The 12329-nt window shown below is 53.6% G+C and overlaps 1 protein-coding gene across 2 annotated transcripts in view; it reads right to left on the bottom strand.

Annotated features, from left to right (window-relative positions):
- Positions 1-12329, bottom strand: part of ECE2 (endothelin converting enzyme 2) — a 34830-nt gene that overhangs the window by 13264 nt on the left and 9237 nt on the right. The window contains exons 10-14 of one of the 2 annotated variants that reach the window (XM_075570854.1): positions 7029-7143; positions 6492-6602; positions 6286-6384; positions 2180-2257; positions 1145-1248 (exon numbers count right to left, since the gene is read on the bottom strand). In XM_075570854.1, the coding sequence (XP_075426969.1) occupies positions 1145-1248; positions 2180-2257; positions 6286-6384; positions 6492-6602; positions 7029-7143 (507 nt within the window). The remainder of the gene's footprint in view (positions 1-1144; positions 1249-2179; positions 2258-6285; positions 6385-6491; positions 6603-7028; positions 7144-12329) is intronic. The other variant, XM_075570855.1, reaches the window with a different exon arrangement.

Genomic DNA, 12329 nt, shown 5'->3' with positions numbered 1-12329 from the left:
GTTGGACGCTTAGCAGCACACAATTAACAAAACAACTTTTGCTATATAAAACATACCAGAGATCAATAATAAAGGCTGGGTGGGGAAATCTTTTTAAAACAGGGGGTTGCTATGTATGTATGTGTACATGTATGTGTGTCCATGCATGTGTGCGTATGTATGTGTGTTTCGGAATGTATGTGGGCCTGTACATATGTGTTTATGTATGTATGTATATATGTATGTATGACAAATAAAGTTGCGCCACAAATAATGTGAATTCTAACCCTGATGGTGAATAAATAAACTTATAGTGATAAGAGTTTCGCCTGTGTAAATGTGTGTATAGAAAATATTCTGAAAGTGTTATTATGTGGGTGAATTGTAGATCTTATAAAAAATATGTATAAAATATATTATATACCACAATCAATAAACAGTGCCACAAATACAAAAAAATGAAAAATGTGCAAAAAATAAAAATGTGTCAAATCAGTCCTTTTAAATCAGTCCATATGATCCTAGACAATTGATGCTGGTGTGGGGGTCTTCGGCTGCTCTCAAATTGGATGAACCACATCCAATAGTGACCTAAAGGGAGAAAAGAGGAGAGAGCGCACGCCCCATAGCGTAAAATTGTACATTTATTTATAAAAGGAGGGAGGGGGAAAGGGGGGGGGGGTGAAATATCACTCACAAGAGTAAAAACAATTCAGACATTGTGAGTGATATTTCAACCCCCCCTTTCCCCCTCCCTCCTTTTATAAATAAATGTACAGTTTTACGCTATGGGGCGTGCGCTCTCTCCTCTTTTCTCCCTGTATGTATGTATGTATGTATGTATGTATGTATGTATGTATGTTTGTGTTTGTACGTGGGTGTATTGTACATGTGAGCATGTATGTTTAGATGTGTGGGGGGTCATGTGTGTATATATAGCTCTATATGTACATACTGTATTTGTCCGTGTGTATGTGTGTGTGTACATGTATGTGTGTGTGTGTATAGCTCTATATGTACATACTGTATTTGTCCGTGTGTGTGTATGTGTGTGTGTGTGTACATGTATGTGTGTGTGTATAGCTCTATATGTACATATTTGTCCGTGTGTGTGTGTGTACATGTATGTGTGTGTGTTAATGTGTGCATGTGTGTACCCCCTTACTGCTCTCTGTTTGGGGGTTTCCTCAGTTGTTCGGCCATCACCTTCGCTGAGAAGTTATAGAAATTCAGCATGTTTTGGAAGAAAGAATCCTCCGATACCTCATACTGTGGGAATAAGAGGGAGGGGGGGGGGGAGGTTAAAGGGATTAAAAGGGGGATGAGAGTGTGGGTGAGGGGAGAGTGGTGAGGGGACAGTTGTTGGGTGAGATTAAAGAGATGGGGGTTGAGAAGATATTGAAAGGGGGTTTAGAAGGAAGAAGGGAAATGGTGAGTAGAAACGGGGGGGAGAGACAGGGGAGATGGTGAGCTTAGATGGGGGAGAGACAGGGGAGATGGTGAGTAGAAACGGGGGGGAGAGACAGGGGAGATGGTGAGCAGAGACGGGTGGAGAGACGGGAGATGGTGAGCTTAGATTGGGGAGAGACAGGGGAGATGGTGAGTAGAAACGGGGGGAGAGACAGGGGAGATGGTGAGTAGAAACGGGGGGAGAGACAGGGGAGATGGTGAGCAGAGATGGGGGGAGAGACTGGGGAGATGGTGAGCAGAGACAGGGGAGATGGTGGGCAGAGACAGGGGAGATGGTGGGCAGAGACAGGGGAGATGGTGGGCAGAGACAGGGGAGATGGTGGGCAGAGACAGGGGGAGAGACAGGGGAGAGGGTGGGCAGAGACAGGGGGGAGAGACAGGGAAGATGGTGGGCAGAGACAGAGGGGAGATGGTGAGCAGAGACGGGGGAGAGACTGGGGAGATAATGAGCAGAGACAGGGGAGACGGTGAGCAGAGACGGGGGAGAGACAGGGGAGATGGTGGGCAGGAACGGGGGAGAGACAGGGAGATGATAAAAGGGGGAGAACCAGGGGAAAAGAGGCAGGGGAGAGATGGGGGGGACAGACCAAAGATTAAATGGGGGAAGGAGAGTGGGGGTAAAAAGTAGGAGGGAGGGTGTCATGAGGGATGAGGAGGTGGAGGAAGGGGGAGACTAAACCCAGCTCCTCTAATCCACTCTGCCTTCTCCCCCCCTTCCTCCCCCTCTCACCCCGTCATACACCTCGTCCAGCTCCTTAGTATCCAGGATAAAGTCGGGGAATCCAATCATGTCGTAGATAGCATCCGCCTGGGGGGTGGGAGGAGGAAACGTCAGGACAGGATCCTGTGTGTGTGTATATATATATATATATACATGCATACACATACATCTCTAAAGATACAGTATAACACCGATAGTGTGGGACCTGCTGGCAGGGCGGCACCGTGACGGCAGCGCGGCACCGTGACGGCAGCGCGGCACCGTGACGGCAGCGCGGCACCGTGACGGTAGGGCGGCACCGTGACGGTAGGGCGGCACCGTGACGGCAGGGCGGCACCGTGACGGCAGGGCGGCACCGTGACGGCAGCGCGGCACCGTGACGGCAGCGCGGCACCGTGACGGCAGCGCGGCACCGTGACGGTAGGGCGGCACCGTGACGGTAGGGCGGCACCGTGACGGCAGCGTGGCACGTGACGGTAGGGCGGCACCGTGACGGCAGCGCGGCACCGTGACGGTAGGGCGGCACCGTGACGGTAGGGCGGCACCGTGACGTGGCTGCAACGGGAAAAGTTTTGGCCAAAAGATTGAACTTAATGACCCAAAGTTATGAGAAGAAAAAATATATAGTAATGCGCTAAATAAGGATCCACATGGGACGTGCGCTGGGGGCGTCCGCGTCACCGCTGTATACATGAGGTCACTTTCACGGTAACGCTCCAGCTGACACAAATAAATATAAACAAATATACAGTGTGGGTTTTGAGCTGGCTAAGATTGTGTACAGAAATATATATATATATATACACACACACAGACACTGTGCATCTCTATGTACATCTGCAGACCGAACCTTGTATATATGTAACTAGCTGAGAGCCCCGGCGTTGCCCGGGATGTTTGTGGTGTGGGTGTGGCATTTGGGTGAGGAGTGGTCCACGCGGCCCATGTGCGGTGGTAGTGCTGCTGTGGCTGTACTGATGGTGATTGTATCGGGGTGCTGATTTGGGAGGGTTTGGTGTTGATGTGGGTGTGCCGATGGGGGAGGTGCAAAGGTGCCGATGTGTGGGTGCTGATGGTGTTGATGGGGGCTGGGAATGGCGGGGAGCCGAGAATGGCAGTGTGCTGGGGGGGCATGGGATACCGGTGTGCTGATGTGGTGGTGCTGGGGATAGTGTGTGTGTGTGTGTATACGTGTGTGTGTATACGTGTGTGTGTGTATACGTGTGTCTGTGTGTATACGTGTGTCTGTATAGGTGTGTGTATATATAGGTGTGTGTGTGTGTCTACGTGTGTGTGTGTGTCTACGTGTGTGTGTGTGTGTCTGTGTACGTGTGTGTGTGCCTGTCTACATGTGTGTGTGTGTCTGTCTACATGTGTGTGTGTGTGTCTGTCTACATGTGTGTGTGTCTACATGTGTGTGTCTGTGGACGTGTGTGTGTGTGTGTGTGTCTGTCGAAGTGTGTGTGTGCCTACATGTGTGTGTGTGTGCCTACATGTGTGTGTGTGTGTGCCTACATGTGTGTGTGTGTGTGCCTACATGTGTGTGTGTGTGCCTACATGTGTGTGTGTGTGTCTACATCTGTGTGTGTGTCTACATGTGTGTGTCTACATGTGCATGTGTGTGTGTGTGTGCCTACGTGTGTGTGTGTGTGTGTGTGTCTACGTGTGTGTGTGTGTGTGTGTGTGTGTGTGTGTACATGTGTGTGTGTGTGTGTGTGTGGTCTCTGTGTGTGTGTGTCTCTGTGTATGTGTATGTATATATATATATAGATATATATATATATATAATATATATATATATATATTTATGTATAGAGATATATATAGTGTGTGTGTGTGTGTGTGTATGGAGGGATGAGGGGGGAGCTGAAGGAATGTGTTGGGGGGGGGGAGCTGAAGGAATGTGTGTGGGGGGGGGGGAGCTGCTTACCTTGCAGTCGGCAGCATCTTCCTCGTGCAGGCCGGGAGACGGACCCTGCAGTCATCTGGTACGGAGGGGCGGGGATCAGACCGGAGCCGGACAGAGGGCATGTGGAGGGGGGAGGGGGGGAAGCTGCAGGGAGAGCAGCACGGGGCATGTGGAGGGGGGAGAGCAGCACGTAGCATGTGGAGGGGGGGGGAGCTCACCCGTCCTGCCGCTGCCTCACTCATCCGGCCGCTGCCTCACTCATCCGGCCGCTCCCACGTGGATGTGAGGCGGGAGGCCGCGTGTTGTGGCCGCTCCCCCGCGTGTGTCCCGGGCGCTCGCTCCGCTCCCCCGCTGACTGTAGCGGTGCCGGGGTGTGAGCTTGGGGGGGTGGGGGGGGTGTGAGCTTGGGGGGCGGGATGAGCTTGGGGGGGGGTGGGAATGTGTGTGTGTGTGTGTACACGGGACTCCGGGTAAGTTCGGGCACAGGGAGGGTGGGGGGGGGGGGGGGGTGGAAGTTGAGGTGCGGTCCAGCTGACGGGGGAGAGTGAGGGGCACCGGGAGGGGATTGTGTGTGTGTGTCCGTGTCCTTTGGCCCGTCACTCCGCCTCAGGCCAATGAGAGGTGTGCGGGGGCGGGCCAAGGGACCAATGAGATTTCCCCTAGGGACACCGGACATCCAGGCAGGCAGGCAGTGCTTTCACTAATATAGTATAAGATATATATATATATATATGTGTATGGATGTATGTATGTATGTATATATATATGTATGTGTATGTATATATGTATGTATGTATATATGTATGTGTATCTATATATGTATGTATGTGTATGTATATATATATGTATGTATGTATGTATGTATGTATGTATGTAAGTTTACAGAGAAAGAAGCCCAAGAGAAGCACTCAGATTTACCAATATATAAATCACACATTTGTGACTTATTGCTTTATATGTTGGTAAACCTGAGTGCTTGTCTTGGGCTTCTTTCTCTGTAAACGTACATATTATCTCCTGCCCGGAAGCACCGCCGGCAAAGCATATCTTACCCTTATCAGCCGGCCTTAATAGGTTACCTTGACTGTGAGTCAGAGTGTATGCGGTGTCAAACTCTTTTCCTCTACATAATATAAATATATGTATATAATTTGGGGCAAACTAAAGGATACAGAAAAAACCCATGGGTGTTTATATACAAAAATCAGGATGGGACATGTGGCCGCGAACAAACCGCCGCTGGCACTCCAGCCGCCAGGACAACTCGCCGCAGGGCTGCTCGCTAACACTGCTCCGATGTCCCCCGCGGCCTTTTCCAATGTCCCCCCCAGCCGCTCTGGTGTCCCCCACAGCCGCTCCGGTGTCCCCCACAGCCGCTCCGGTGTCCCCCACAGCCGCTCCGGTGTCCCCCACAGCCGCTCCGGTGTCCCCCACAGCCGCTCCGGTGTCCCCCACAGCCGCTCCGGTGTCCCCCACAGCCGCTCCGATGTCCCCCACAGCCGCTCCGGTGTCCCCCACAGCCGCTCCGATGTCCCCCACATCCGCTCCGATGTCCCCCACAGCCGCTCCGGTGTCCCCCACAGCCGCTCCGATGTCCCCCACAGCCGCTCCGATGTCCCCCACAGCCGCTCCGATGTCCCCCACAGCCGCTCCGATGTCCCCCACAGCCGCTCCGATGTCCCCCACAGCCGCTCCGGTGTCCCCCACAGCCGCTCTGGTGTCCCCCACAGCCGCTCTGATGTCCCCCACATCCGCTCTGATGTCCCCCACAGCCGCTCCGATGTCCCTTAACAGAGTCGGGCCGTGACGACGACGAAATGTGAGCTGCAGCGGAGGACATCGGAGCGGCTGTGAGGGACATCGGTTTGGGTCTCCAATGGGACCTTGTTCTGACCTTGTGACATGGTCGGAGGTGAGGACCAGGGGTCTCCTAACACTTGCATTAGCATCCAGCATTTCCAGCATCCCTTTGACCTGCGTACTGTCCTCCCTGCTCTGAGTGGGCCCAGCACACTGACAATCCCGGTAGAATGGTGTCCCACCTCTGAGTTGTGTCACTGTGCTGCCCTCCTTGTTATTCCTAACTGCACCCTGGGGAACTCGCTCTTATTTCCCAGGCCAGGTGGCTCCCACCACGCAGGCTTAGCCTGGCTACATATTACATGTACACCTGCACACAGGTATATATATAAACACTGGACATCACCTTCTTCTTTGCTGCTTTCTGCGTCTTCTCGTCCATCCATGTCAGGCCATCCAGCGTCTCCTCAAACGCAGCTCGGATCTCTGCGATCATCTGCTCCGCCTGGGATCAGACGTTTAGGAAAAAGGAAACGGTCATCGAGAACCAATGGTCTTCCGTAAATGTCCTCAGGTGTACCCCAGGTCACAGGTCGCCGCACCCCCACTCACAGTGTTTTTACTTTTCTTGTCAAACGTGGATTTGATGAAGAGAGACCCCAGAGCGAAGCCAAGGGTGTCATCTGTGTTAGACAGGCAGGTCTGCCAGCGAGGGGTACAGGACTAAGAGAGTGTGAGAAAGAGAGTGTGTGAGAGGGAGATAGTATGAGAGAAGAGTTGGAGACAGAGTGTGGGTGAGGCAGAGTGCGGGTGAGACAGAGTGCGGGTGAGACAGAGTGCGGGTGAGACAGAGTGCGGGTGAGACAGAGTGTGAGAGAAAGTGTGGGAAGGATAGATAGTGTGGGAGAGTGACTGAAAATAAAAAAGAGGGTGAGAGGGAGACATTGGGTGGGTGAGAGAGTGAGAGAAGGATAGGAGAGAGATAGAAGGGGGAAAGAAAGAGAGGGGGGAGGGAAACCGTGAGAGTTGCAGGACTGAGAGAATGTATGCATGTTTTATTTATATAGGGAGAGTGGGAGTGGGGGGAGAGTGAGAGAGAGTGGGGGGGGGGGGGAGAGTGTGCAGTGTGGGGTCCCATATACAGGTCACCTTTTTGGCCCCATATAGGCTCTCGAGCAGCCTGTCCTGTGCGCTCTCAAAGCGAGAGTCCAGACTGGGGGACATCTTCTGAACCAGGTTCCAAATCATGTAAGTGTTCAGGATACTGAAAAGGAAACACAGGAAGTGACAGCCATACTGAGGAGAGGAGCGGGCAGTACTGTATATATCAGCACAGGAGAGGAGCGGGCAGTACTGTATGTATCAGTGCAGGAGAGGAGCGGGTAGTACTGTATATATCAGCGCAGGAAGGGAGCGGGCAGTACTGTATTTATCAGTGCAGGAGAGGAGCGGGCAGTACTGTATATATCAGCGCAGGAAGGGAGCGGGCAGTACTGTATTTATCAGCGCAGGAGAGGAGCGGGCAGTACTGTATATATCAGCGCAGAAGAGGAGCGGGCAGTACTGTATCAGCGCAGGAGAGGAGCGGGCAGTACTGTATGTATCAGCGCAGCAGAGGAGCGGGCAGTACTGCATTTATCAGCGCAGGAGAGGAGCGGGCAGTACTGTATTTATCAGCACAGGAGAGGAGCGGGCAGTACTGTATGTATCAGCACAGGAGAGGAGCGGGCAGTACTGTATGTATCAGCACAGGAGAGGAACGGGCAGTACTGTATGTATCAGCGCAGGAGAGGAGCGGGCAGTACTGTATGTATCAGCACAGGAGAGGAGCGGGCAGTACTGTATGTATCAGCGCAGGAGAGGAGCGGGCGGTACTGTATGTATCAGCGCAGGAGAGGAGCGGGCAGTACTGTATCAGCGCAGGAGAGGAGCGGGCAGTACTGTATGTATCAGCTCTGGAGGGGAGCGGGCAGTACTGTATCAGCACAGGAGAGGAGCGGGCAGTACTGTATGTATCAGCGCAGGAGAGGAGCGGCAGTACTGTATGTATCAGCGCAGGAGAGGAGCGGGCAGTACTGTATGTATCAGCACAGGAGGGGAGCGGGCAGTACTGTATGTATCAGCGCAGGAGAGGAGCGGGCAGTACTGTATGTATCAGCGCAGGAGAGGAGCGGGCAGTACTGTATGTATCAGCACAGGAGAGGAGCGGGCAGTACTGTATGTATCAGCGCAGGAGAGGAGCGGGCGGTACTGTATGTATCAGCGCAGGAGAGGAGCGGGCAGTACTGTATCAGCGCAGGAGAGGAGCGGGCAGTACTGTATGTATCAGCTCTGGAGGGGAGCGGGCAGTACTGTATCAGCACAGGAGAGGAGCGGGCAGTACTGTATGTATCAGCGCAGGAGAGGAGCGGCAGTACTGTATGTATCAGCGCAGGAGAGGAGCGGGCAGTACTGTATGTATCAGCACAGGAGGGGAGCGGGCAGTACTGTATGTATCAGCGCAGGAGAGGAGCGGGCAGTACTGTATGTATCAGCGCAGCAGAGGAGCGGGCAGTACTGCATTTATCAGCGCAGGAGAGGAGCGGGCAGTACTGTATTTATCAGCACAGGAGAGGAGCGGGCAGTACTGTATGTATCAGCACAGGAGAGGAGCGGGCAGTACTGTATGTATCAGCACAGGAGAGGAACGGGCAGTACTGTATGTATCAGCGCAGGAGAGGAGCGGGCAGTACTGTATGTATCAGCACAGGAGAGGAGCGGGCAGTACTGTATGTATCAGCGCAGGAGAGGAGCGGGCGGTACTGTATGTATCAGCGCAGGAGAGGAGCGGGCAGTACTGTATCAGCGCAGGAGAGGAGCGGGCAGTACTGTATGTATCAGCTCTGGAGGGGAGCGGGCAGTACTGTATCAGCACAGGAGAGCAGCGAGCAGTACTGTATCAGCGCAGGAGAGGAGCGGGCAGTACTGTATCAGCGCAGGAGAGGAGCGAGCAGTACTGTATTTATCATCACAAGAGAGGTGCGGGCAGTACTGTATTTATCAGCACAGGAGAGGAGCGGGCAGTACTGTATTTATCAGCGCAGGAGAGGAGCGAGCAGTACGGTATTTATCAGCACAGGAGAGGAGCGGGCAGTACTGTATTTATCAGCACAGGAGAGGAGCGGGCAGTACTGTATTTATCAGCGCAGGAGAGGAGCGGCCAGTACTGTATATATCAGCGCAGAAGAGGAGCGGGCAGTACTGTATCAGCGCAGGAGAGGAGCGGGCAGTACTGTATGTATCAGCGCAGCAGAGGAGCGGGCAGTACTGCATTTATCAGCGCAGGAGAGGAGCGGGCAGTACTGTATTTATCAGCACAGGAGAGGAGCGGGCAGTACTGTATGTATCAGCACAGGAGAGGAGCGGGCAGTACTGTATGTATCAGCACAGGAGAGGAACGGGCAGTACTGTATGTATCAGCGCAGGAGAGGAGCGGGCAGTACTGTATGTATCAGCACAGGAGAGGAGCGGGCAGTACTGTATGTATCAGCGCAGGAGAGGAGCGGGCGGTACTGTATGTATCAGCGCAGGAGAGGAGCGGGCAGTACTGTATCAGCGCAGGAGAGGAGCGGGCAGTACTGTATGTATCAGCTCTGGAGGGGAGCGGGCAGTACTGTATCAGCACAGGAGAGGAGCGGGCAGTACTGTATGTATCAGCGCAGGAGAGGAGCGGCAGTACTGTATGTATCAGCGCAGGAGAGGAGCGGGCAGTACTGTATGTATCAGCACAGGAGGGGAGCGGGCAGTACTGTATGTATCAGCGCAGGAGAGGAGCGGGCAGTACTGTATGTATCAGCGCAGGAGAGGAGCGGGCAGTACTGTATGTATCAGCACAGGAGAGGAGCGGGCAGTACTGTATGTATCAGCACAGGAGGGGAGCGGGCAGTACTGTATCAGCGCAGGAGAGGAGCGGGCAGTACTGTATGTATCAGCACAGGTGGGGAGCGGGCAGTACTGTATTAGCACAGGAGGGGAGCGGGCAGTACTGTATATATCAGCGCAGGAGATGAGCGGGCAGTACTGTATTTATCAGCGCAGGAGAGGAGCGGGCAGTACTGTATGTATCAGCGCAGGAGAGGAGCGGGCAGTACTGTATTTATCAGCGCAGGAGATGAGCGGGCAGTACTGTATTTATCAGCGCAGGAGAGGAGCGGGCAGTACTGTATTTATCAGCACAGGAGAGGAGCAGGCAGTACTGTATTTATCAGCGCAGGAGAGGAGCGGGCAGTACTGTATGTATCAGCGCAGGAGAGGAGCGGGCAGTACTGTATGTATCAGCGCAGGAGAGGAGCGGGCAGTACTGTATTTATCAGCGCAGGAGAGGAGCGGGCAGTACTGTATTTATCAGCCCAGCACAGGAGCGGGCAGTACTGTATGTATCAGCGCAGGAGAGGAGCGGGCAGTACTGTATTTATCAGCGCAGGAGAGGAGCGGGCAGTACTGTATTTATCAGCACTGGAGAGGAGCGGGCAGTACTGTATGTATCAGCGCAGGAGAGGAGCGGGCGGTACTGTATGTATCAGCGCAGGAGAGGAGCGGGCAGTACTGTATCAGCGCAGGAGAGGAGCGGGCAGTACTGTATGTATCAGCTCTGGAGGGGAGCGGGCAGTACTGTATCAGCACAGGAGAGGAGCGGGCAGTACTTTATGTATCAGCGCAGGAGAGGAGCGGCAGTACTGTATGTATCAGCGCAGGAGAGGAGCGGGCAGTACTGTATGTATCAGCACAGGAGGGGAGCGGGCAGTACTGTATGTATCAGCGCAGGAGAGGAGCGGGCAGTACTGTATGTATCAGCGCAGGAGAGGAGCGGGCAGTACTGTATGTATCAGCACAGGAGAGGAGCGGGCAGTACTGTATGTATCAGCACAGGAGGGGAGCGGGCAGTACTGTATCAGCGCAGGAGAGGAGCGGGCAGTACTGTATGTATCAGCACAGGTGGGGAGCGGGCAGTACTGTATTAGCACAGGAGGGGAGCGGGCAGTACTGTATATATCAGCATAGGAGGAGAGCGGGCAATACTGTATATATCAGCACAGGAGAGGAGCGGGCAGTACTGTATTTATCAGCGCAGGAGGGGAGCGGGCAGTACTGTATTTATCAGCGCAGGAGAGGAGCGGGCAGTACAGTATATATCAGCACAGGAGAGGAGCGGGCAGTACTGTATATATCAGCACAAGAGAGGAGCGGGCAGTACAGTATATATCAGCCCAGGAGAGGAGCGGGCAGTACAGTATTTATCAGCACAGGAGAGGTGCGGGCAGTACTGTATCAGTGCAGGAGAGGAGCGGGCAGTACTGTATCAGCGCAGGAGAGGAGCGGGCAGTACTGTATCAGCGCAGGAGAGGAGCGGGCAGTACTGTATCAGCGCAGGAGAGGAGCGAGCAGTAATGTATCAGCGCAGGAGAGGAGCGGGCAGTACTGTATCAGCGCAGGAGAGGAGCGAGCAGTACTGTATTTATCATCACAAGAGAGGTGCGGGCAGTACTGTATTTATCAGCGCAGGAGAGGAGCGAGCAGTACGGTATTTATCAGCACAGGAGAGGAGCGGGCAGTACTGTATTTATCAGCACAGGAGAGGAGCGGGCAGTACTGTATTTATCAGAGCAGGAGAGGAGCGGGCAGTACTGTATTTATCAGCACAGGAGAGGAGCGGGCAGTACTGTATTTATCAGCGCAGGAGAGGAGCGAGCAGTACGGTATTTATCAGCACAGGAGAGGAGCGGGCAGTACTGTATTTATCAGCACAGGAGAGGAGCGGGCAGTACTGTATTTATCAGAGCAGGAGAGGAGCGGGCAGTACTGTATTTATCAGCGCAGGAGAGGAGCGGGCAGTACTGTATTTATCAGCGCAGGAGAGGAGCGGGCAGTACGGTATTTATCAGCACAGGAGAGGAGCGGGCAGTACTGTATTTATCAGCACAGGAGAGGAGCGGGCAGTACTGTATATATCAGCACAGGAGATGAGCGGGCAGCACTGTATTTATCAGCGCAGGAGAGGAGCGGGCAGTACTGTATTTATCTGTGCTGGAGAGGAGCGGGCAGTACTGTATTTATCAGCGCAGGAGAGGAGCGGGCAGTACTGTATGTATCAGCGCAGGAGAGGAGCGGGCAGTACTGTATGTATCAGCACAGGAGAGGAGCGGGCAGTACTGTATGTATCAGCGCAGGAGAGGAGCGGGCAGTACTGTATTTATCAGCGCAGGAGAGGAGCGGGCAGTACAGTATATATCAGCGCAGGAGAGGAACGGGCAGTACTGTATTTATCAGCGCAGGAGAGGAGCGGGCAGTACTGTATTTATCAGCACAGGAGAGGAGCGGGCAGTACTGTATGTATCAGCGCAGGAGAGGAGCGGGCAGTACTGTATTTATCAGCACAGGAGAGGAGCGGGCAGTACTGTATGTATCAGCGCA

The sequence above is a fragment of the Ascaphus truei genome, chromosome 14 (genome assembly GCF_040206685.1).
Source record: "Ascaphus truei isolate aAscTru1 chromosome 14, aAscTru1.hap1, whole genome shotgun sequence".
In the NCBI taxonomy this organism is placed as follows: Eukaryota; Metazoa; Chordata; class Amphibia; order Anura; family Ascaphidae; genus Ascaphus; species Ascaphus truei.
This window is presented reverse-complemented; position numbering and strand designations above follow the sequence as displayed.